General features: G+C 38.2%; 1 protein-coding gene across 1 annotated transcript in view; it reads right to left on the bottom strand.

Moving 5' to 3' along the window:
* DNM3 (dynamin 3) overlaps positions 1–27,676 on the bottom strand; it is a 178,191-nt gene that overhangs the window by 51,389 nt on the left and 99,126 nt on the right. Inside the window, 2 exon segments of the mRNA XM_009892901.1 lie at positions 797–908; positions 12,404–12,513. Coding sequence (XP_009891203.1) covers positions 797–908; positions 12,404–12,513 — 222 coding nt within the window.

Below are 27,676 nucleotides of genomic sequence, written 5' to 3' on the forward strand. Positions count from 1 at the left end.
TCAAAATCAAAGCATCATTTCTCAGAACAGACCTTCTGCTGATGCAATCTAGTGGATCAGCAGACTTACTGAAGAAAGGTGAACTATGCATTAGAGTAACTTTCAAAAGCTCAAATGACAGGTATTTTTGCTAGTCAGCCTTCTCTCTGGATACACCTCCTCAAACCTTCATTCGATATTAAAAATCAAAACAACAAGGTCCAAAAAATATGAAATGGTAGTTGTGCATATTCTGTTTCCCATCTTTCTGTCTTTTCTGTTAAATTAATAGAGGCTGTTTTACTGCATCCTGTTCAATTTGCTTCACATGATGATTAGCTGAGTAAAACTGCCCTTGGAAAGGTTTAGCATGTGTTTCATACACAAAAAACATGCAGTGAATCAGTAAAATAAATATACATGATTGCCTGGAATGCTTCTGTCAGTTCTGTAATACAGAGCTTGAGGGAATAAACTCTTCAAAGCACATCTTTACCTTAGAAGACATTAATAGAAACAACGAAGCTCAGGAAACCCCAAGTTGCTCAACACTTCCACTACACAGAACCAATGAATAACACTTTAGAAGGTTTTGTTCGTTTGTTTGGTTGGGTTTTTTAATATTGAGGTTTGACACACAAATTGATCTTAAAATATTTCACTATGAATATTCCAAAATTACCACAGAAGACTACAATGAAAAGGCTACCATTTCTTGAGATATCTGCAGACATCGTGTTTTTCCAGATGATACAATATTTTTTTTTCTGACTCAAACAGAGCAGCTACTGGAAAACTAGTGAGCTGTTTGACTTACTGAGGATTTATCAGGATAGACACCGGCTCGTAGAAGAGATGCCTTCCAGCTATCCACCTCCTCTTGGGAGTCACAGGCTAGCTCAAGGAAACGGTAATCCTTGTAAACATTCCTAGAACAAAGAGCACCACATTGTAAAACCAGTATTTTACTACTCTGAATCATGCATACAGCATTTTACATTAAAAATCCTTTGGGATCAGAAATTACTTGGTAATTGTTTTGGACAATAGAGTTTATGGGACAGGTGCTTGTTTAGTAATAATTACATGGAAAAAATATCTTAGAATGCTACAGCACAGCTCTGGAAATAATAATCATCTGAAAGCACCATGAAACTACTTAAAATCAATTTTCCAGCTTTTACCAAAATGGAGCACTTTTAGGAAAAAAAGTCTGTTGTGATGCAGAGGACAGACACACGGAGAACATGCCAACAAAACTGCATGTCTTGTGACTGACTGCTGCTGTAACCAATAAATATAAAAATAATTAACAATGCAACTTTTTCCCATGTGAAGTCCATTCAACGCATTATATACCCATTTTAGCTTTTAGACGTCATCAGTAAAAGGAGAAAGAAAACAATGATAATCAGATATTTTAAACCAACAAAACAAACCTCTGATGTCTGCCGTCATAGTAAGAAAATTGGGAGACATTTAAATAACACCTCTTGCAGGTAATTAATATAATTAGATAAATATAGGAAATCACTTAATGGAAGAAAAGAGAAAGGAGGAAAAATACATATACATATGTAGGAAGGTGGTACTTGTAAATTCTCCAATAAACAGAACAGATTTTCCCCTTACGGTTTAGCCATTAGTTTCTGAACTCAAATTCTATATACAGACTAGATTGCTGTAAATTCGTCAGCCAACAGACTTTTTAGGAAAGGCTACAAGCTTAGCCGACAAAGGTTAGGAAACCACATTTTGCTAGATCGTAACAGTTGCACAAGAATCAATCTTCCACCACAACAAGACCATTTTCTTCCCTTCGCAAGCTATGGAGAAGGGATAATAGGGGGTGGAGGGAGGGGCTGATGAAAATTACTTAACTTTCAAAGGCTGCAACAACAATGGGTTCTTTGGTTTCATTATGAAAGTACAGAGGGTATTTCTACCCCATATTTTGAGAAAATCAAATTGAATATAGAACCAGGAAATAAAGCTATTATTATCGCTGCCTCGACAAATTTCTTTAGCATTCAGGGGCTGATGGGATTTCACTGTGACACTGCTGGAATACAACTGACTTGATGTAATTCCTACTCACAGAAATGCTCCCTTACCAACAATGTCACCAGACAGCTCCTAGCCCTGCTTTTTGGGGCAGTCTCAGGAAACAGATAGGTAGAAAAATTGTAATTGAACGCCTGAGCGTGAAGAAGCCATGACACCTCATCATTAAATTATCAGTCATGAAACCACAGTACGGCAACCACAGTATACCCACCTCAAAATAGAGAGAAATCAGGTATTTCAAGCAAATTTATGAATGGCATTCAATACTGCAAAGAATAAAGGACATACTCAGATCTCCTTATGGCGGTGACATAATCCTCACCAATTTCAATGGCTGCACCTGAACAGCTAGGCAGGCATGTTCAGCACTGGGCTCGCACTACTCCTTGCAAGCATCCAGATCAGAGATGCCAATGGACTGCGCTTCAGTGCTGCCCAGGGCAGATCACCTGCGTTTCCTTCCCAGAGAAACCAGCCCGCAAAGAGACAAAGAGACACTAAAGGGTCAGGTCCCATAGTTTAGGCAGAGCCACTGATAGTATGAACAACCAAAGGCTCTATGGTGTTTGTTTGGTTTTTTTTTTTTAATTTATTAGAAATGTAAAATTAAACCTTTTTCTTCCCTGACTCCAAATGTATTAATCTGCCTTAAGGCAAATAATAGCCTGGATGACCTCCTCAGATGCCATTAGCTTGAACTGATGACAAAACACTTGCATTTTATTAAATTTGCAATATTGTGGAACTCCAAGTCAACATTTACTGAACAAAACAAAGAACTCAATAAAAATATAAAGAGAAGCAAAATGAAATTGCCAGAGATAAAATGCTTCAATTTATTGTTAGGAGAAACTTTTACTGAGATAAGTTTTTTGGCTAAGTTAACTAAGCAGCTATAACTTTGAAGGAATAGGAAGCTGAAATTGTGAAAGGCTACTCTCAGAAAAGATGACTAAAAATAACAATAGAGCAAATAAAGGCTGTAAAACATAGTGATAGGAAAGTTCCAAGAACACTTATCTGCAAGAGCAAAACAACATGACACCAGCTTGTGAAAACATTTTTTCAGGATTGACATGTTATATATTAAACTTTTTGGCATTTTGTGACTTGCTACAGCAAGCGTAGCTGTACAAGAAGGGATTTTAGCCAACTGCTTTGAACAGATGGGAGCTGGTAGTCCTGCAATCCTTTCTCCATATCAAGACTTTTCCTAGGTTTAGGGACACCTTATCACCAAGTGAATGATGTCTACGGCTCTCCGAGGCCCCTCTCGCTGTAGTATCTGAGGGCTCCACCATTTTGGTGTAGCTGGTCTTACCCCATCACCACCACAACATAACACAGATTTCAGCTTCAAAGCATAAATGAAGAACTGAAGGACATACACGCTGAGCCAGAACTCATAGGAAGCTTGCAGGAGGATAGGTACATGGATGCTTGCCTCCCAAATCAGCTTCCTTGCTACTAGACTTCCTTTGCCTTTCTTTCTTCCAGAAAGGCTGACAGGCATAGGAACTTTTCAGAGGAAAAAAAGCCAAAGTAACTTCTGAAAAGAGTGTGTCCTTTTTCTGTTACTAGTGGAATCTTACAAAAACACATTAACATGTTTTATTCATTAGAAATCCATTGGCATCTCATGGAAAGCTGTAAAAATGTTCTTGAAAACAATTCAGATTTTCTGTTTTGTTCTCTCTTCTACTTTTTCAAATTGCTGAAGATATCAGCACAGAAACAGTTACTACTCAATCCTCACCTACTTACTCCATATGGAATACAGTGAGGTCATATTCTCATTGTTATCTCTATAGCAGCTATATGGGATGTTATACATCAAAGACAATGATATAATACAGGATACCAAGAAGTAAAAAAGATGAACTCTCAACAATACAATTCTTGTTGATATTCAGGCATCTTTAAATCTATGGGACTGTAGAAACAAAACAGATACAATAAACAGGAACATGTCTAGAAGTACAATCTGTGTGCAACATTTCCCTTGAACATTTAACATTTTTTAAATGTGAACACATAAATGGGGAAGCTACGTGCAAAGCTATATGCATATACCGTAGCTACCTATGCTGCTCCCTCCTGTAAAGTCTCATCATTGTAACTTAATATCCTGTGTAGTACATGAAAATATATCCATAGCAGCACTACTGGAAATTAATAAAATACTACTTTTTTTCCAGAGTGAAAAATACAAGAGATTACTATTTGTTATCTGCAGGTTTTATTACACTCTAAATAAATGAACAAACCTCAAGAACTGCACTCCAGAAAAAACACAACATAATTGCTTATGGAGATGAACAGACACTTGGACTAAAAGCGTCATTCCAATTCTGGAATCCCACACTCTGGACATACCTTCTCTAGGCCAGGCCCATTACTTGAAAGTCCAGCAAACACTCAGCTGAAACTTCACTTACTCAACTTCTTCACTTTACTATTACCTTTGTTTCCAGCATACTGGATTCCTTTCCCCCATATATTTCAGGGCCCAATGTGAACTTTCTAATGCAGAAATGACCTTTACATTGTCTGTAGGTATTTTCTTTAACCTCTCCCATCACAGAAGAATCCTAACATGAAAACAGAGGAATGGAGTAAGTTATTTGAAAGTACACAAGAGGAAACGGAGAAGCGCCAGATAAGTGTGAAGACGGAGCCCAGCTGTGAGTTACTGAGATTCCTGTCCCACCAGTCCTGAAGCCTGGGCTGGCGATATTGCGTAGGGAAGGTTCAATTGCCTATAAAACAATTGAACTATACAATCCAGGACCAACAGGTGAATAACACACAACTGAAAATCCCAAAGAAAGAGCTTTCTAGTTATCCGCTGCAGCAGAGGCAATACCACTAAGTTGTTTTCTACAGCAGTTGCACATCAAAACTGCTTGCTACCCGAGCAGACTCAGCTGCTAGGCCTCGAGATGTATAGTATCTCTCACACAACCTAACACGGTGAATATTTATCTCCCACAAACCTGGAAAGATGTTACGGGCAACCATTGTAGACAAATTAAAAAAACAGTTGATATACGTGCATATATATTAATGCCTCTCTACATATTAAGCGTATAACTGCATAAATAGCTTTTAGATTGAGCTGGATCTGGAACATTTCAGTAGACAAAGATGTACTGTATGTGCATGTAATTTTTATTTACATAGAGAGAAAATACAAACCAAGATTAAAAGAAGATGCATTTATTCTTGCCAATATGGGAGGAGACAGAACAGCAATTACAGAGCAAGAATATTAGTGAAATTTTTAGAATTGTGCCTGTAAGCCACTTAATTACTCCAAAGAACACAAAAAACACATTTAAGTTAAGCCGTTGCACTGAAACAAGCGAAGATACTCGCAGACTGAAGATAAAGAAATATCCTGATTTACAGGGATTTCAAACCACTGTGCTTATCTCAAATGACTTTTTTTCGTAAACATCTGGTCTTTTTATGAGGATGCAAGCAGAATTAAAATGAACATTAAAAAATCTAGAACCAAATGCAAATTGGCCCAAATTTATTTCATGAAAACCAGAAAAGATTCAATTCTTAGATATTTCTTATTTGATTGAAATCATACAGAATATGAGTTTCATAAATAGTCACCTAGGATGGAAAAGGGAGAAAATAACAGAATCCAGATACTCCACATATGCATGCACAATCAAGAAAGATAATCTTGGATGAAACTCCACTGTATGTTCTCTACCTATTCAACCTGAAACTCCACTGTATACACTCTCCTTATTCAACCTTAGTCTTAGTCTACCATTTTAGACACCTGTAATTCCACAATGGCTGGTTTGAATGTATGCACTATTTTCATACAAGAAAGCTCTACTAGAAGCTCTGCAAATCATATATTTTAAAGAAACAAAACTGACCATCTGCTCTGAGTTAACAGCAATGACTAACATTTTCTATCAAGGCGTGCCATTTCAGATCAGTCCAATGTGAATGTTAATTAAAATTAACTACATATGTCTCTGAAGATTTTTTTCTTAATATCCAGAAAAGCCAAGGAGTCTATGTCGGGGACAATATCATGAAATAATAGCACTTAAGGATTTTATCAACTAACTTATGGAAGTGGTCTCCCAGAAGTATAGGGATCTTTTCAAGTTTGCACACACAAATACACAACCACACAATTTTAAGGCGAAAATGAAGAGAAGATATGATGATCAGTATATAGCCAAGCCTGGATAATGAAGCATCTAGATTTCTATATGTAATCCAGAACAGAAACACAGCCAAAGTTAACATCACACAGGCCAAAACTGGCAGTGGTAACAGTAACTGGCACTAAAACATTCCATAACTCCCTGGAGAAGAAGGTTTGATCATTTTCATGGGGAGGGATAGAAGCCTGTTTTGGAACCTGCCTTGGGGCCACACAGATGCAAAAGCTGCTCACAGCTGTCAGAGCCTCATCACACACGGAGGGACCACATCTGCTGCTCCAGTCCCGTGCTCCTCTGGATGTGGTAGTGGGACCCAGACCTTGCTGGGTCACAGTAAGCAAATAAGGTTAAGCTGTCCTGCAGGCTGAGTCAAGTCCACCAGCCATGACTTAGCCCGTGCTTACAACACCCGCATCTCTGGTAGGTATCACTAACATTTCAGATCCCACACAATCAGTTAGGGAATTTTATTGAAGTACAGTGTAATTATTATGTTTAAGGTACGGGTTTGGCACTGCTGTTTCCTTTCCCTGAGAACCCCTTTTTGGTCTGTAACACCAGTTTTAATCCTCAATACTTGTACCACCTATCTACCATACTATATTTATTTATCATACAAAAAATCTTGTAAATAATGACAAAAAAGAAAATTCCAGAAAAAACAACAATTTTTTTTTTTAATGGAATGGACTTGAGGGATAAAGGCTAGTTATTTTTTGGGGTTGTATATTTTTCCTATTCTTAAATATTGTACTCATTAGCATCTTAGAAGTTTGTTTACAAACGTTAGCAGCTTTTTTCTGGATTAAATTTGTGAGTTTTTTTAATTAAATAGATTCTCATTCTTCCCTTTCTAACAGAGAGGGCTCTGAATAGCTTACAGTCCAGTTCTTCCTTAGCTTTCTGAGCAATTCAAAAACAGTAACTAAACATACATCCCATCTTAGGCTTTATCCTTTAACCTGGCTTCCATCCAACACCCCCTCTGACCCGGTCTCCTTTCACTAGTTCCCTTTATTTTGGCTTTTGCCCAATTTCCCTTATATATGGACAGCAGTTAACCAGTTGCTGTCCATAAGAAGAAATTCAGTACTTAAAGCTCTAGTGCATTTGGAGTCCCAGAGAAGACTTCTGCTCCATCCCCTTCTAGAGCAACACTCGGACAACAATATGCACCCAAAATAAATACCATCATACCTTTCACGTAGTAGACATAGCATAATTTCCTGGGTCCTACTAGACAACACAGTTTCTTGTGCAATATGATTCCTGACAGTCAGAGTGTACTCGAGAGTCAGTAGCTAAAATTTACCATCTGGCAGTACTATTTCCAGTCCTATTGTGTGCCCTCAAAACTTGCTTTTGATCGCTCTCCTCTTGACATTCATCTGTTTCTCAGATTAAGGATCTGTCTACAACGAGCCTGCCCCAGACAGTCAGCTCTCATGCAGAGATGGTAGGTTCTGTCACACTGCTTCATGATTACTGAGGAGCATTTAGTTCTCAGGAACCTATGCTTGTGAAGGCAAACAGTAACAGTTCTGTGCTTTGTATTTGCCCCTCACATCCCCCTGTCATACAGAACCACAGAGGCGAGGAAAGTAACACCGTTACTTGGTTTCATCTGGATCCTGGTTGAGCAGGAAAGTAAAAGACAGGGAGACTTGGTGGGATCTTCCTCTGCAAGGAAGGGAGAGTTTAACAGGCTGGTTTCTGCATCTTTGGCTCCAAGGAAAGGAATGAACCTGAAGAGGAACAAAGCTTTCTGCATAAGAAAGACTACTGATAAGAGACTCTCGACCAGGTAACTCTTCCTCATCATACAGTTGCTGCTCCCAGTATTGATAGGAAAGGCCTGAAAACTCACCAACTCAACTAACGCTTCAGCCTACTACCATTTATAACCCCCAAAACCTTTACCTAGTAGAATCTCTTCTCCCACAAAAGAGAAAGAATTAATCTCTCCAGACTTGGAGAAGAGGTGGAAAGGAAGCTTTTTTTCTGCTTGTAGCAGAGAAGGAGAGCTTTTACTCATCATTGCTCCTTTACTTAAAAGAGAAATAGTATTTAGATGGAGTTGTAATACAGTAATACAATTTATTGACCAATTCTTTCCTGGAAATCAGGAAAGAAATGCAACTACTCTACTGCAAAGACAAAGGACTACTTTAGAACAACACAGAATCTAGTAAAATAGTGCCCTGTGGATCCTGTGGTCAACTGGGCAAGATCATGAGAAATAATGACTGCTTGCTCTTTTTAATTAGGGAGGGATGGGACCCTTGCATAGATCCTAAAGGGAGGCACATTTAAGACTACAGTTCTTCTCCCAGACTACAGTACTTAGCTAGAAGCAAAAGCACCAATCAGCAAATTATTTTTACAGGAAATACATGAGGAATAGGCAAAGTGTTTGCAATGAAATCCTAGAAGGAAAGTAAACACTGTGGCATGGGCAAAATTTGTTTTGTTTGCTCTTGAACTCTGCACAAGAGTCTTACACACTCATCAGTGAGGACATCACAGGTTAATCTACTGTATGTAAGCACACGCACTGAACAAAATCCTCTCTCCTCCATTCTTAGCTCTGCTTAAGAAAGTCAACTGGCAGCTGCATCTACACAACTTCACATTATGTTCTACAGCAGTACTGCAAATATTAGTCTTTTTCCTACAGTATAATTATTTTCAAATACTTTTAATATATTTGATCTCTTTTCCAGTCTAAAAGACTTGGCAACAGTTTACTGTGGAGGAGAAAAAGATGGTCAACACAAAATAGCACTCATTTTCTTGACAGTTTAAGGTTTAGACACATACTGCTTGACCCTACAGTTCAACTTCAGTTGCTTAAAGGCAGACTCATGTAGACGGATACAGCCAAAAATGATCCAGGAGTCAAAGAGCACTCACTCTAATGTACTTTGCTTTAATATCCAGTGCTGCTAAGTTAAGTAAACTAAAGGAGTCCATCTCCAAAGGTCTTCCACGGTATCTATAAATTAAGTAGATGGGCACACTCAAAAACTGTAAACAAATCACTTAGTTTCCTGAAAAACAAAACTTCCCCCCCCCCTTCTTTAAGCAATGCTATATCTATTTCAAACCAAGATTTTTCCTTTTTTTTTTTTTTTGCAAATTTTAATTAGAAAGTAACAGGAAAATAATTTAATAATTTCACAACGCAGCCTTTTCATAGACATGCAATTATGTTCATTTCATGAGAATTTATCTTCACTGTGAAATCAATCGTCACAGTCTCCATTTACTATACATTACCAAGTCACATTTGATTTCTGTCAGAGAACTGTTGACTTCTGCAGTAAATCAAAATGACAGATACTGTTAGTTTCCTTCTGCATCTATCCCCAAGCCTCAGCTAGCTCAAGATGGTTTTTCCTTCTATGCAGTGAAATGAGCACTTTCCTGGTAACTATATTTCAGAACTGGAAAGGTTTTCATAAATGGAAAAAATGCAGTGCATAATCCAGGAAACTATTGAAATGTACAGTATCAGAAACATATGGCTGTAGCAAATACCTATGCAGTGAGGGGCTGGGAATGAAAAAGAGAACAGACTTATTAAAATTCTTCTCCTAAAGGGATTTTGCTTGAAAATTAAAATACTTTAATTGAACATTAAAAAAGTTTGCACAGTCGATGAAAAAAAAAAATGCTGCAGATTATGGGAAAAAAAGAGATACAGAATAATCTCCATGCTATCATGGAAGCTGGAACAGATGATTTTGCCTTTGTTCTTTAATGATCTGCATCTTAAATAGCAAAATGGTTCCATAACCAGAACCCTCAGTGGGCAAACTCAGAAACAGAAAGCTGATTTCTTTCTCAATTGCGAGGGCTTTTTTTAATTTAAAAAAAAAATAAATACAACCCAGCCAGAAACTAAGTTAATTTTCACATGAATTTTGAAAAGCAAGCCATATTCACACACACATTCAGAAATCAACACATTAGCATAAAGTAAAACAACAACAAGACTCCTTATTTCAACATATCTTTACCAATTCCCTGTTTCAGTTTCCCTAAGGATCTGGGACAGGGAACACAGTCCCAAGTCAAGGGCCAGATCACTTTACTCAAGCCCCAGTATCCCTGCTTCTGTTGACACAAACTATGAATTTAGGGGACAGTGGAAAGTGGTACTAAACTTGTTTGACCAATTGCACCAACAGGCAGATTTTTTGAAATAATTAAAAATCAGCTATTTTATAGTAAAATGAATTGACATCATAATCAGAATTCAATAAATATTTCTTCAAGAACAAGTTCTTTCTCCTTTTAAGCTGGAAGACTGTCTTCATAAACAGCCTCTCCCAAGGCAAAGTTATTTTGTCGTCTTATCACTGTGCTGTCATGTCTTAACATGCCCATATAGATATAAGGATGTTTTTAGAGCAGCTTGCAGATGCTGGAGGGCCTACTCACAGCCCAAATGGGAAGGGTTATTACAGACATGGCAAACATTTTAGACATCTGATTTTGAAATCCTTACTGTTCAGTGTGTGTGATTCAGCGAAAAGGTCAATGTACCCAAACACCCAACACCCAAATAAATCCCAAACTTGCCAATGGAAATGCATGCTTCTCTTGGATTTTCACAGCAGTTCAGTGATTAATATTTAATATGATGAAAATACTGAAAGCTATTAGCCAAAATAAAGGAGAAACAATGAGCTAAAATTAACAGATTTTTCATGGAAGGAACTTAATATGTACAGCTGATATCAAGCCACCAGGACAAAGTTATCTTTCTTTACTGATATACGTTCAATTTTGGGATGATTCATACACATCTAGAGCAAAATAGTCAGAATTACATTAATTTCCAGCATCTGAAGATCATTTATGTTTTCAAAACATGAGAAGTTTTTCAAAGCTTTTTTCTGTGCTGCAGAAACGCAAGTGGTCAAGTGTTTGAAATCTTATTCCCAGCAAGTATGTGTGCAACATACTTTCAAAGGGCATCTCCTGGCAGACAATGTCCACATGTAGTCTAGCTGACATGTCAGCAGATGTAGGCAAAGCCTTCATGGGGTAGTTCAGAGCGAGACTCACATTGCGTCCTCATGTTTCTGGGGCCAGCAGAAACTTGACAGCCCAGAAATCCTGTGCTTTGCTTTTACTTTGCGGGAGGGAGGGGCATTCCTTGCTTCTGAAAGGACTATTTCTGGCCAGTTCAGGACGAACAACAGCTGGGTCTGCAGGGAGCTACATCCAGCCCTCATCATCTTGAGCAACATCTGAATGTATTGCAAGCTTTGGCGATACAAGGGGGGAGCGGGTGTGAAGGGACTTAGCAGAAGAGAAGAGGAAAACAAGGGCATCTATCTATGCTACCACTATAATTAATTTTACTTATTTTCCTGAAAAAGAACTTACAGAAATTGCACTTTTTCTGCCGAAATGCAATTCCATTGAGACTTCTCCAAATGTAACTCTCCTCTTCAGTAAAAAAAGTAACAATAAAAATGTACAGGTCACTTGTATGTCTTTAAGTGTTGTCACGTTTCCTGAACTTATTTGTGCACAGTAATCTGAATTGACTATACATCAGGGGTAGGCTTCCACAGATCACCCACGTGACTTAAATCAGAGGATGGAGCCCGAAAGGAAAAGTATGAGGCAAACACTACAAAGCAAAGATTCTAATTAATTAGAGAGGCAGAGGAATCTCATTTGTTCTCCATTCAGTAGTATTTAAACCCAAACAAACAACAGAATGACTCCCAAGATCACAAACAGGCAAGATTTTCCACTGGAGAAAGTGAAAAGCTATGACACTTTTGTGATTTACACCAGTTGAATCTGGTCACAAGGTACAGAAGTCATGAATGTTTTGGTAAGCCTAGGTGATTGCCAAACAAAACAAAAATAGGACCAGGAGATGATGATTTAGCCATACAGAAGAACTAGATGACTAATCACGGAGCTGTTTCACCCCATGAGTGGCTAGGAGGACACTAACCTTTCATCCCATGGTTATGCAACAGCAAAGAAGCAGATAAAACAAAGGCATCAAGATCTTTGTTCTCTCAACAAAGTGGAAATAATAACTGGGAGTGCAGTTCTGGTAAAATGCTCAGCTAGATGCAATTTTATAGAAGCGTCTGCAGAAAAGCACATTTTCTTACCTCTGCTCTGTGTTAAACAATGCAAAGATATGTTTGCTAGACATGAAGCTCTTTTCAACATCTCGCACTTTCAAGTTGTCCAAAGGAAGCATATACTTCTTCTCTTTTTCCTAGAAGAAAACAGATTAAAACAACACTATATGAGAAGTCTCAAAGAAGCCTGATCTCAGCAAGCTCTGTTTAGTTGGTAACACCTTCAGTACCTTTATTATCATAAGAGAATATTCAAAATTGAAATGTCTGCTTATCTTTCCTCAGATGAAATGAAACCTCAATTCTAGTTCTGGTTCTTCTGACCCTTTTAGAACATTTCCATGCAAAAATTCCATCTCAAACACATAAGCATCTACATTTGTTATTCTTCATTCCTCTGAATTCTAAAAAGAAAATTGTCAGACATAACTAAAATAAAAGTATCTAATCAATACAGAACTGTTCTATCATGTCTGAGTAGCAACTGGAGTAACCTGTGACATAAAATCATCTCTACCTAGAATTACTATTATTAATTATTTAGGGGTGTCATTTGATGATCCAAGGGATAAATTTTCATTCCTCCCGTGGAAAATACAAAAATCATACAAATCTATCAAAATCATACCATCGTCAAGGTTTTACATATACCATACACAAACAAAATCAGACTCTAACCTAACCAGCTTGTTCTCCAAACAACAGGAATGATCTATTCACTCTTGCGGTAGCCAACTCCTTTTGCGTTTTCATCACAACTCTCATTTACAGCACATTCTCATTTACAGCGCAATCACCATAATTTCTTTTCTGTTTCTTGCTTCCTGTCACTCCAAATTAAGGACTAGCAACACTCTCAAGCTACTTTATGATGTCAGAACAAAAAAGCCCTAAGATTATTAGCCATTGTGTTAAACTTTCTTAAAGTCCCTTGTACTGATGAATAAACAATGGCAAAACTCTCCATTTTGTTCTGCAAATACACCTGATACTAAGTAGAAGCGATCCAAAGACAAGAGGGGCAACACTTGCATTCTCATACCCCCATTCTGGTTTTGCACATCACATTAAAATTGCTGAAAAGGGTGCTAACACAGAACAGAGTTTAACAGCTTTCAAAGGCCATTAAAGTTACTGTTAAGGCTGGTGCCATTACCACGGCAGCAATGGAGTGGGGAGAGGATTTAAACCCTGGAATTTGTGCAGCGGATACCAAATGGCATTATCGTGAATTTGGCTACCCAGTGACTCTACGGAAGTGCAATAAACCCCAAAGTTGAAAAGCTTAGGATTCCTTCACAGTCCCTTATCTGCCAACACGAAGCAAGACTGACTGGTGTCTGTACAGCCATCATCAGAACTAGCTGTAAAGTCTAGCACCCACTGCACTTGCTGAAGAATTGTGAACTGGGACATCGCTTACTGGGGTTGGCTCAGGTAAGAAATATGCATGTGATAATAGTTTATTGTATACCATGAAACAGGAAAAAAGGGACAAACCAAACTAGGACTCATTTTTCTCGATACGTATTTCCCAGAAGAAATGCACAGAAGTAACTTCCCACTGCACAGAACTGGAAGAAGTCCTAGATAGACTTGAGATGTGTGTACTGTGAGGGCAGATGCAATTCAACTTGGCTAAGCTTCAGCAGATTACAAAACTAAACTGGATGAGAATATACCTAAGAATGAAACTATAAAAATACAGGGATGTGTCCAACAATGGCTCACTTTCCTAGATAGCTTCATAACAGATCTCAGCAGAGAAAAAAGCATATTTCAAGGGCCCTTCTGGAAAAGTATGCTTTCTACTGTCTTTTTTCGTTCAATACAAAACTTATCAAATCCAAGGTGGGAGTATTAAATAAAAAGTATGTAATGGATTTTCAAACTGCCTCTAGCTTAGCCATCCTAGAGTTATTACCCACAAAAGGTCATACATATGTATATTCTTCACTCTCTTGTCTAACAACAATTCTGATGAAGGAGTATAGTTCTGTGGTAGTCTATAGCTATTTATCACAGTTTATATCTATATTCTGCTTCCAGGGAACATATAGTCTCTGAACTTTTGGGGCTCTCCCTGAAGGGAAAATATGCTGTCATCCGTTCAGTAAGTATTACCACTGAGATAAATAAAAACAAGCAAAGTAAATTCATAATTTAAATTCATAATTTACCAGTAAAAAAGAAGTGAATAAATAATAGTAAATGAAACTAAATAAAGAAAGTATAGATCAGATATTTATGTATAAAAATTAGAAATACACCATCCTCTAATACTGATTTTTACTGATATGATCTGTTTTGGTATTATAAACTTATGTCCTACATAGTTCTGGTAGCATTTAAAAGGTAACAATGTGTTAGCTTTGCTGCCATGACAAAGTGACACACACTTGAAAAAAATCTCAGCATATAAATTCAGGAGAACACATATTAAACTTTGTATCAAAAGCAAATAATTTTTTTCAGTTGAAAGCTGGACTGCATGGTAATGTAAGTCACTTTGTTTTCTATTTCAAACATTTAGGACAGGTTATATAAATAAAAAATCCTTTGGGCAGAAATACCGATGTTATTTATTCCATCATAACTAAGAAAAAAACTAGATTACCTTAATTTTTATTATTTAAAACTTATCTTTCACTATTAAAGAATACGCTTGTAATGAGTTACTATTCAATTACCAGAAATTTAAGAAGTTTCTGATGAAGGGTTTGTTCGGACAGACACTATTTACTGACAAACCAAGCAACCACGGATGAGCAAAAATAGAAACTGATGAAAAAACTATACCAAGAATCTGATTGCCTAAACAAAAATTCCACAGGCTGGAAAGTTTTATAAATGTTTGATGCCAAACTGTGAGAAAGTGTTTCTTCTGCAGCCACCAGGAAAAAGGAAATGCCTACTGAAGGCTAAGAAGTGGTTGGTATTTATTTACATGGCCTCCTACCCACACGCTGAGACAGAGCAGTTTCCAAGAAAGGGAAATCATAGGGTGCCTATGCTTGAAGCAAACACAGACAGCATGTCACGTATGGGAGATCAGACCTAAATACTGCTTAAGTCCAGGAGAAAGATATTACAGCAACATCAAAATATGGCAGCAAAACCCATAGCAAGTTTGGGGCTTTTTTTTTCCCCCCAAACAAAGAGGAAAAAAAATATATATAAAAGGTGCATGAGCTAATTCACCAGCAGATGAGCCCAACATCATTTCAGCCTTAGATCAATTAATATTATGTTATGGTGTTACTTTTCACTCAACTCCCACCTGGGAGCAGCACCAGTAGGTCCAAGGAGAGCAGCACCTGGGCAGGACGGGTGGCCCAGAAGAGCTGGAGGGCTGCTATCCAGCCATTAACACCTGCAGATTGCGGTCTCTGGCAGCCATTATCTGTTGTCTGGCAGTCTCATCAGAATCTGCTAACTTATGAAAATGGTAAAGACCAAACCTCCAAGCTGGAAGGTATAAAACATCAGCTTACCCAAAAAGCTTTTGAGGCGGATCCAACAGCAGCCAGACTGCTGAGGCTTTCGTGCTGCCTGGTGTGATACAGGGGACACCCGCACCATGAGGACGGATGGGCACTCCTACCCTCAGCTAGGTACCTCGTTCATTTCTTTTGCTCGTAGGTGCACAATATTAGGAGCTACAGATTGTAAGTTATGAAATCTTATGACTTGAACGGTGAATAAGTGAATTAATGCAACAGGCTAGTGTGGGCAAAAGGGGATTGAGTCCCTGTTTGTTGTTCTTAATGAACTCCTGAAATAAAGTTTAAATCGGAGTATGTCGTCCTGTAAATTTGAGAGATCCGAATGGACCTTGACATATGGATGGGCAAAAAAAGTTCTAGCCAGGACTATCTGGGCACGTTTCCCACCCTGAGAGGCTGACAGCCTAAGAAACAGGGAATGTATGAAGCCTGGGAGGAATGGGGCTAGGCACACTTCTACGAGTGACGACGTGCACATAACTTTGGGTCCAGTTTGTCCCCCTCAGCATTTGTTCTTTTTTATTTATAGATTTTTATTTTTATAATGGGGCAGAGAACTTAAGCGTGACATGAGGGGAAAAACCAGCACGTGCTGATCTCATGTAGACATTTTGCCTCTCTTTTTCTTACAAAGAGTAGAGGAGGAAAAAGTGGGAGGCAGCATGGCCCATTCCTATCTCTTTGACATGGAAAAGAAAAATCCCCATAGTGCACCTTAGAAAAACAAACCAACATGCTAGCCTGGGGAGTCCTTCCCACCCTTGAGACGATGTTTCACCACTCCTGGGCGTACGTAGCACTCACATCCTTAATGGACTAGCTCTGTTCTCTGACAGGCGAGTAAGCTGCCAGGAACTGACAGCATGATGTAAATATGCCATATTACAACTGCCCCTTCCTTCTGCAGTGTTTAAATGTACTAAAAATAAATACTGCTGAAGTCCAAAATGGCACAAGGTATGCAAAAAAATACAACAGCATCTCCCCTTCCCCCAGCAAGGTCTCAGCCAGCACTTCCAAGCTAATGAACTTCATTTTCAGCCAGGGGCAGTAATCATTCTCTGCTATTGGAACTTTGCAGGGTCCATCAGAACAGCAGCAGAAGCAGCCTTGGACTCAATGTTAGCTAACCAGGTTATAAGGGGAACAGAATTCCTTTGCTTCAAAGAAAACAGATTGTTAAATTACTTCTTCATCTTCCAGTTATCAAAGATTATTCTCATTTTCATTTGTCACTTCAAGATGGCTACTGTGCAATAGCAGCAGGCAAGACAAACTCTACTCCTCATTTCATAACCCAAGAAACAGAAGCAAAATTCAGGCAGGACAATTTAAATATATGATGCTCAGACAGTGAAAGGCAGGTCTGAGCCTGAGCATTGAGCTAATCGCACTTTCAGTTACGTCATGGGGCACTGAGCTGGTTTGCTCACCACTTCGTAACGCTTTTTAGAACACCAGTTTCCAACCGTGGGTTCATGACACCAACCAACCCCTGTCTATGCCAACTATAGGGACCATAAGTCCAAAGAAATCAAGCTCCCAACTGGAAATGCCAGCCAGAATAGAAAAGTCGGAACAAAGGCTGGTTTACAGCAGGATTCATTCTGTGCATCCTTTCAAAACTTGCATTACTTTCAAAAGTAATTACTGGGCACTGAGAGCAAATATAGGTATCCATGAAACACCTCTGCCATTAGTATCACGCATTAACAAGTATTAGGCATTAATGAGACAAAATAGCGAACTACTTTAAAATCGTAAACTGCAGAAGGACAGCTTTGAATTAAAGCTTGAGAACAGCAGATAATAAGGTTGACATTTCTGCCTCTGAACCAGATTTCCAGACCAGCACTCTACTACTCTATTTGTTTCCATATCAGTAACTCAGGCTTAAATACTAGCCCGACTCACAGGCATCGTGCTAGACTTTTTTCTTTTTTTTTTTTAGTAGCAGCTAGTGATGGCACTGCATGATGAAGGTAACCTGCAATCAGGGTGCTAAAATGTGTAGGTGGAACACCAAAGCTGAGCAGCTACTTGGCAAAGCAGTTAAGCACAGAGGCAGAAAATAATACCAAAATGAAGATGCTCTACAGTCTTATACTCTTTTAGATGGCTGGAAGCCTACCCCCATTTCACAGACAGGAATAGACATAAGAAGCAGTGGCTTGTGAACCTGCTGAGCCAGAGGGATCTATATTAAAGACAGAAGAAGAAAAAATAGGAAGTGTAAGAAAAAGCTGGTGGTGGGTTGAAACTACGCCTGTTTACTCCTGGAAAGGAAAGGCTCAGACTTGTTTACACCTAGGAGCTGCTCTCACTGCCAGTGCAGAATAGCCTACTCTGCAGCATCTAACGAAAATGCAAACTATCAAGATGCCTCATAGCAACTTTTATAGTATCTAAATCAACATCCAAGAGTTAAACATATTCTAACTTTAAATATACCCAAGAGAATTTTACTGTGTTTCTATTTCAGTTTATTTTTCTCTCTCAGTTTAGAAAGCCACACAGCATCTTCACAATGGTCTCTGCTTTACCACACTTGGCTTTAATGCATATTCTGAAAAATGAAGCATGAGATACTTTGATATTACTGCAAGCTTTTGAAGAAAAACAAGGCAAGTTATTTTATTACAGACAACTTAGCAATGCGGGATTCAGGCCTGAACATGCTCCTGGGTACAGCTGTAGAAAACATAATTCTACACTGCCTATAAAATGAAGAAGGAGCTACTTCAACAGAAAAACAATGCATACATAAACATTCTAATGTTTTTATGAAAAGCATAGCAAAAGAATACTTAATAAGTTGCAGATGACAAGAACATATTTCTTCAACCTATGCACCTCTCCCTCCAGTCTTCTACCATCAACTGTTACATGGTTTTAGCTGTTGATAATAAGGGATTGAAGCCAAGCACTCTTCCAAGAGTTCTTTTCTTTGACCACTGAAACCAGATTCAAACCAATTCTTCAATAAAGCCAGCCACATGGGCATGAAGAAGCACTCTCATATGCACAAATGATTCCCTACGTGCTCAAGTGACAGTTTTCAGAAAAAAACTTTAGGCAGAAAATGAAAAATTGTGTGACTATCTCACTCTCTGAGACTCCTCCACAGGCAGGTGGATTGCACCTCCATGATGCACTACCATTCCCCTTCCTGCTCTGCTCTCACCATCTGCCAGGAGAACTCTATAGCTGTGCTACACCTTAATGGATGTACATTACCTAGAGAGCAATTTTAGTATGGCTATCTATATTGACAAGAATAATCCAGTATGACAGAGAACTGTCACATATAGGAGGATATATATAACTAAATAGTTATATAAATATATATAGCTAAATAATGACACAGAAGAACCATTATGAAACGTATAAGAAACAATTCTACAGAATAAAATGTGAGCTCCAAATTGAAAATCTCAACACAAAAACGTGACAACAGCTTAGGGTGACAAGTCAGACTGTTAGAAGAAAGGAACACGTGGCACAGAGCACAAATACCAAATCTTACATTCCTTCAGCGTTAAAAGATTTTACCCTCTGCGATGGCAGAGGATAATGATTTCCTTATACAATTCAAAGCTGAAAATGCCAAACCTGAAACTGCAGCTGAAAAAGGAAGATCTGATGATAGAATCAAGCTATTTAATGTTTGAGTTAGTAACTTTTTAAATTTTGCATGTGTGATATCTTTTCTAGGCAATTACAATCACTCCTGGCACTTACGATTTTAAGGCAGTCTTTCCTAAAATTTTCTTTACACATCTGCTTGTTTTTCCCAACCTTTTGTTACCTTTCTCACAACATATTATTTAAAAAAATCAACAGGTGTGTAATATCTCTTGTGTTTCTTCTGAATTCAGCTATAGGATTAAACCTGATGCTAATGTTAAATCAGTTCTTGGTCTTGTCATTCATTTTACAATGTGCTATTCATTTCCCACAGTGTTTTTCTCTCATAAGAACTGGTATTATATTTGTTTCTGCACTTTTCTTCTGCCCAGACTTCTTCAGGAATAGAACCACAAGATTTCACAACTCCATATTTGAAATACTTCATCCTTTCAAGAAACGGTCACTGGTGTCTTTCTTGAAAGGAATTTACTATCCTGCTGCATTTCAAGACTTCACAAAAGGACGCCAATATAGGATCTCCCTCCATCACTATTTTGCATCACAGCCGTCCAACTTTAATTGAAGGTTTATAGGGAGCTGAAGCTGCAGCTTGCATTCATGCAGCACGCACCAGAGTAGAACCTCACAGCCCACCTGCTCAGAATTGCGCAGCCCTGAATCACTCCTTTTTCTTGCCTGGAAGAGAGGATGGGCACAGCACACAACAACGAGCAACCAGAATCCTTGAGGAAAGCTGTGCTGAGCAACAAAGCTGGTGCTTAAGTTGGAGCTAACAAACCTGCTGCACCTAGCTAACTCCACGTGGTTGCTGCCTGTACAGCCGTCCCCACATTATGGTACCCAGATTAACAACTTTCCCACTGCCCATCTCTCATTTCCCTCAATAATAAGCAGTGGCTGAGCAGGCATCCATTGTATTAATGCAGACCCTGAATGTCTGGATTAAAAAGAAAAAAGAAAAAAAAAATCCAGTTATTTCACTGGTACTCCCTGTGCCTTTACATAATCAGTGCATCAAATAGAAGTGTAATAGTTTCTGGAATACAGAACAAATTCAACATGATTTAAGGTCGCCTCTCTTCAAAAGAGGTGTTTATTTTCTCAGGTGGAAGGGCTGGTCTTTCACTGTTCTGTGCTGTGGGGATGCGCTGTCAGTAAAAGGATCAGTCTGAGAAAGGGCCTGATGAAGAGGAAATCTCTGTTTAGCTCCTATTAGTTAGGATCTTGAAAGGTCATTTTGAATTTAGGAAATCTTGTCTGGGAAGGAAGCCAGCAATTCCTCTGAACTGAAGTGGTGCTGGCATTTAAAATTGAGAGAAAGCCCCGACTGATGAACCAGTTGACAGTCTGGAAAAATTCTGCTGGTTGTGTCTAGTGGCTGCTCTGAAGGTAGAAGAGGAGGGGGGGGGAGGGGGAGAAACGTCTCCTTTGACCTTTTTATCCCTTGTAATAAAGCCTGCTTATGACAGCTTGTTTTTCTCTACTGGCACTCAAGTTTTTATTTTTCATTCTTCACCTTCTGTAGATCATCCAATAATCACATTGGTTTGTAGGAGCGATAGTGCAGGATGAAGGGCTTTGGTGCAGCATGTCTGTGCTGGAAGAGGGCAGAGTGACAATGATAGATCAGTTCCCGGGAGATTCAGCTTTTCAGTTGGGTACAGCTTTCCACTCGTACATTTTACAATTTTGCTTATTACGCATATATGTGTGTGTATAAAAATACTTTTATGTATATGTACACACACTCTTTTTGGTGGTGGGATTTTTTTTCTTTAAAGGAAAACCATAATTCCTGAAACCTATTCTCTTTGAATAGAAGCGAAGCTCAGATTTCAGTCTTGAGAAGGTGATGGTCTGCGTGGATAAACCTCTCCCCTTCTAATGATGTCTTACATTAGGAATGCTAAATTAAGACTGAAAAAAACCCAATAAGATTAACTGTATTTTCAGCTTCCTGGACTCCCTTAACTTGCACATAAGAAGAGAGCCTCTCATTTATAAGCACCCTGCAATTCCTTGGTAGGTACATGAAGAAGATACACCACCCTTATTTTCTGCTGGAAAGGCAATTCTTAGAACCTTTCTAGCTTTTGAATGCATTTCAGTTTCTATAAAATGAATGCTAGAAAAGCTCAGACTTAGGAAGCCACCTGATACTTTTCTTTGGGTACCAATTAAAGTATCTGGAGAGACACTAGATCCTTTGTGTGTGCACATGCATGTGTGTGTGGAAAAAAAAATAATCTTTCTTACTAAAATCAAAATGATAAATAAGCAATTACATAATTATGTAAAAAACACTAAGCAGGATTTTCCTGAGGCGACACATCTGTCTCTGCAAGACTCCTGAAGATGCAACAAAATACACACACACAAATTAGTTCATGGCATTTATGCTGCCCTTCTTGCTTGTTATCATTAAAAGCTTTCAGACAGTAATCAATTTCACCATGGTTGAGATTACTGCAAAATGCATTAAGAAGTTCACGCCTGTGGCAATGGTCACTGAAAATATTTTGGAAAGCATCCCAGAAGTATAAGACTTTTTCCAGACATCCGACAGAAACTCTGCTACGACAGAGCTTCTGGTGTCAAGACTTTTCCCCCACCGCTCCTCCTTTTTTTTTTTTTTTATAGCAGCATTTTTTGAAAGGTACATTTGAGCTTTTTTTTTCTTTTTTTTTTTTTTAAGCACGCCAAGATACCTGGATCATGGAAAACATTAACTTCTGAGACAACTGCCTTCCTTGCCCTACATAATATGTATAAATATACTCTGGCTTCTTAATTTCATCAAAGAAAAACTGTTGAATTATAAGAAAAGAGTGAGAAAACCACCTGCTTACTCTATCATAACAACACTTGTGGGTTTTTTTGGTAAAATAAGTAGCCCTGGGGATGTTCCTATATTAAATAAACAAAGAAAACTGAATATAGCCATAATCATCAAGCACTATTTCTACTTTATATCAAGAACATTACCTTCAAATGCTAAGCAAAATATGCCATCAAGTCTTCAAGTGAGTGGGTTTTGAAATGTGTCTCAGAATTTGACAAAAGATATCCTAAAATAATCATAGTTATGTGCAGGAAAACCTGCAACCCTCTGCCCTTGGAAATTAATAGCTATTAGGTTGAAGCCTGCTTAGGAACATAAATCAGGAAGACCATTTCCATGAAACTGTCCCAGACTGAAACAATCCTGGAAGCTCATAGCCATAGTTGTTCCTCAAACTAGCCTTAAGTTGTCCTGGGCTGTAACCCTCTAAAGACAGAGATTGCTTTTTAACATACGTCATTTGCCCCAGTAGGTACTTGAATGCCAGTGGGGATTGTAGACTTTATTAACTGAACTGGGAAAGAGGAACCTGACAAGGATAGGCAAGGGAACATGGAGAAAAAGGTTTGCAGAACATCCAAGACTTCATGAAACTATTACACCAACAATTAAAAGCTAGAGGACAGCAGCAAAAGATACAGCATCAAAATATTCTTTAAAGCTACTATCATTAAAAAAGTGATAGCCAGGTGCTATGCAGTGTTAGTCTACTACTGACTCCTACCACTAGATGTACGTGTGAAGGGAAGTGTGTGTCGGAGAGCTGGCAAACATAGCAGTTTTCAATCTGCAGAATCTGCATATTAAATGAAAATGTTCAAGTGCCATTCACCCACAACAAGCTCTTTCCCGATGACAGCCTGTTGTTTTTTCACATGCAAATGCGTGTACCACGAAGGACACTTGACACATAGGTAGCTATTTTGATTGTGCTGCTCAGCTGTTCACTTCCAGCAGTATACAGAAAACAGAGGTCCTGTTCCAGTATCACACTAAGGGAAAAGTACATCAGGCTTGCAACGTACCTTAACACCACACAACTGAAACATAGGGACAAATTCTACTGCCTAGGTCACACGCTACTTTTAAATGCCATGGCAGATGATGAACTCAGACAGAGGTCAGCAGCAAGTACCACAGTTTGGGGAAGCTTAGAGCAGCACCTCTGGAAGGGAAGAGACGTCTCCAAACAGAAATAACCATGGCTGTTCGCATGCCATCACTGCCCTTTTGTGAAATGGCAGAAATTGATTAATTTCTTGACAGATCACCTTTGTCAGTTCCATACGTGTTCACCTTTGTTCCCCTGCTGAATCAGACCAACTGGATAATACCCATACACCAAAGTCTTAGAGGCTGTCAAATACTTGGCACCAAAGGCAGTTTGCCTGAAGGCCCAGAGCAGACAATGCTTATGTCCAGTAACCGATTATCCAAACCTATGTTTTACACCTGGGTAGAACAGAGCACCCAGCTAAGAAACAGGCTAGTGAAACACTCCGCAGGCATAAACTTAAAGCAAATTTTCAGTCATGTGGTATTAGTTTCTTTACATTGGAGGCGACAGCTAGAGGCTTCTGCTAAGAGACAGATCGTGCACTGCTGCAACCAAGACCTACGAACAAAGCAGGACTGCCACTGTGCAGTGTGAGAGGCACCGGAGGGAAGTGGGGTGCTGAAGTCAGGAGACAACATCTGCGATGCTTCTGGCTGCCAGATTAACTTCCACCAAAGCATCCACAAAGGCTCAGTCAACCAGAGGCTCCATCATCATTGCTGTGAGCAATGAGCGCAGAAACCGGGCAATGAGAGTATCTCTCAAGAGCATCAGCACTTGGGAGAGGGAGGCATTTCCCTGGCTTCTGCGTGGTGCATGAGGTCTTCAGTAACTGCCAGATTAAAAATCTTGCAATTACATTCTTTTGCTATCACAAAATAACATCCTTACTAATAATTAAAAAATATTTGTAATTGTTTTTTTACTTTTCTCTGTACCTCTTCCAATCCAAACTAACGTCAAATATTGTCTTTTCTTGCTATGACATTTTAAAATATGTAATTTCTCCTCTGTATAAAATAACATCATCTTTAAAGAATTCCAGTTCTCTCTTGCCTGGATTCCTGCAATCGAGTATTATTCTGATTCATACCTAACACCCTCTTTTATTCCACACTGTTTGCTTAGGGAGGAAAATACAAATTGAATGTACTATTGTGTAGACTAGAAGTTGTGTTAAGATGACAAACACCTGCATTCACTTAATCATCTCTGTTAAGATACTGTCAGTTGGACTCCCCAAGAACACAATTAGGGAAGTAGCTCTTTCCTAAGGAAAAAAACAACTCTAACCAACGATCAAAATAGCTGTAAGAAATATCTTCATCGCGCTGTAAAAATTTGCAGTGAGCAGCTTGGATAGCTATTTGTTGGTGAAGTGATATTATGAAAATAAGATTTTAAAGAATCAATAAACAAGATGTCAATTTTTGCTGCAGCAGAACCGTCTATACATGATCAACCTCAGCTGTTTCAAATAACCTGTGAAACATACCTCTTAGAAAGTCTCCAGGAGTTTCAGAACTATAAACAAACAATGACAATGCAAAAGGTAATGACATTATTGCAAACACAGAAAAGACAACAAAAAAGGCATATTGAAATCTGAAAGTTGAAACATGCCTGCAAAACCATTGAATTTTTATAGTATACAGTTGTATTACAGTTGAGAAAGATAACACCTCTGCTTCTCTGGAAGAAAGTGAAATATTTATTAGGAAACGTAGCACTTCCTCAAGAATAAAGGTCTTCCTCAACACTGACTCAAAACATTGTAGACTATCAACACACTGGCCTTAAACTTGCAGGACACTATTATATTTGTAAAAAAATAACTCCGAAGTACGCACACTAATTCTACATAACATTGACATACGGCACTGAATTCCCAGACAGTCAGTCAAAGTTCTGGGCAGGAAACCAAATTCCATGGTTTTTTTTTCTTTTCTTTAAACACTATGTCAAAACACTCCTATTACTCGTTACTTGTGCTTTGAAAGATATACTCCATTACTCCTTAATGTTGTTAGCTTTTACAGATATTCCAACCAACAAGGAACTGCTGCTAGAAAAAAAAAAGTATTACAACTGTTTTCTAACACGGACATATTGAGATTGTTTCAACATGAAAGAGGCGCAGTGACAACAAAAATCCAAGTAAATAGAAGATAACTAATTTACAAATATAGGTACAAACTTAAATTTCAGCATGGAATCTGTAATAGTGAAACAAACTATCAAATACTAAAAACCCCAAGTTTATAATTTTCCACATATAAATTCATTCTAGGACCAATTCTGAAAACTGAATTCAGGCAACTAAGCCTTACTGGTAGAAAGCATGTTGTTATTAGTAAGTGAACTAATTTCACACAGAGTGATGCCTAATATAATCTTGTAATGTGTTCTAAAGTAATAAAGAATAACATTTTAGACAAAGATTTTTTCCATTCATTTTGTTTTCAAGACGCTCAAAGATACAAAGTAGGGAGGACAGCTTATTGCAAAGTTGTCCATGCAACAACATTAAAAAAATACAATACAAAACAAAGAAAATGTTTCATTAAGACTTCTCTCTGCCCCCCAAAAGCCTCAAAGATATTGAAATAAAATGCTCATTAAAAATATTTCAAGTCTTCCTAAGAGCTATTTAAGTATTGTATTAAGCAATTTGATTTTCCGTAATCCTTTTTTTTTTACGTTTACATTACCCAAACAATGTATATTTTAATTATTTTCTCAATTCATTCATTCTGCTGAAATAACATTCTATTCCCCTTTGAGAATATTCCCAAAGTTATAAAAACTAGATTGTCTAGCAGTTTAAATTTGTTTTAAATGTCTAATAATACATTACACTGAAATACTTTTGAAATAATCATGGGTTTATACTAATACATTACCAAATTATACCATTACCAGTAAGTCCCAGAAAAAAAGTACACAGCAATAGAAAAGGCTAAATGCATGTACATTTGAATAAAATACATTACAGAACTATCGCCGTTACCAAAAAAAAAAAAATAATCCTACCAAAACCAAGTGTTTTAAGCCTGGAAAATTTACAGTTAAAAGAAATTCACATTCACTAATGGAAACAGAATACCTCAAATACAATTCAATCTGCCCTGAAATTGCACTTTAGAAACGGGGAGGGGGAGAACCTAATTCAAACAGAGGAAAAATAACACTTTAGTCCAAGAACACAAAACTAAGATTTTTAAAATCAAATTCATTTGGCAGCTTCACAGAGCTTTACAGGAGAACCCCAATTCCCCTTGCTTTTCTTGTATTCACTTCCATTTCTCCACACACCTCTTACATCTCCTGCTAAGGACATTCAGTGCAAGGAAGTGGTTTTAAAGATAGGAATTATTGCAAAGACTACTTTGGCCACAGGTTGTATGTGGACAGAGATCACTACTTCTAGGGACATTTTGCAGAGAAGGTCACCATTTGTAAAGGGACCGAAACCATATGTTACAGTCTTAGAAACCAGACACTACCTGGTTCTTCAAGGTATGTGAAGATGGGAATGCAGTGACCTCTGGTATTTTCAGTAGGCATAAACAAAATCCCAGACCCTTTCAAAACACTAGAACACAAGACCATCTCAAAGAGAAGCACATGATAGAATTTTTCGTACGCTCACTGAAAAGGAGGAAAATTTTATATATAACAGGTGTATGCCCATTAATCTAAAATAATTATACTCTAATTACCATTGGATTCTAAATTCTCTGAGCTTAAACAACTCAGCTGAAAAGATCTTAATTATTTCATTATTAGGATCATTTAGCACAGTATTTGACTGTTGTCACGTGCTGAGTTTCATAAGAACACATTTCTAATTAATTTGAACTAGGCTGTAAGTTCTCAACTTACTCCGCAGTATAAGAAAATCCTCACTGCCCTCACATACAAGCATCCACAGAAACAGCACTGCTTAAAAAGAAAAAAGAAGCTATTAATTACAGCATCACAACACTTGTTCCTTACTTATCCATATTCTAAAGGGGAGGTGGGAGGTTCGGGGAGAAGAAGCTAGTCAGGAGGACTTTAAAGCAGAGTATCTCAAAGATGAAACTGAGAATGTAGAAAGACCTACTTATAACTATAACACGCGGTGACCTGGACAAGAGGGTGTAGAGGTGGTAGTAAGGTTAAGAAAGGGTTACAAAAGAAACTGCTGCACAAGTATCTAAAATGTCTGTGGATTGACTTACACAAAACAAACCAGAGAA

The sequence above is a fragment of the Charadrius vociferus genome, unplaced genomic scaffold (assembly GCF_000708025.1).
Source record: "Charadrius vociferus isolate BGI_N301 unplaced genomic scaffold, ASM70802v2 scaffold39, whole genome shotgun sequence".
NCBI lineage: Eukaryota > Metazoa > Chordata > Aves > Charadriiformes > Charadriidae > Charadrius > Charadrius vociferus.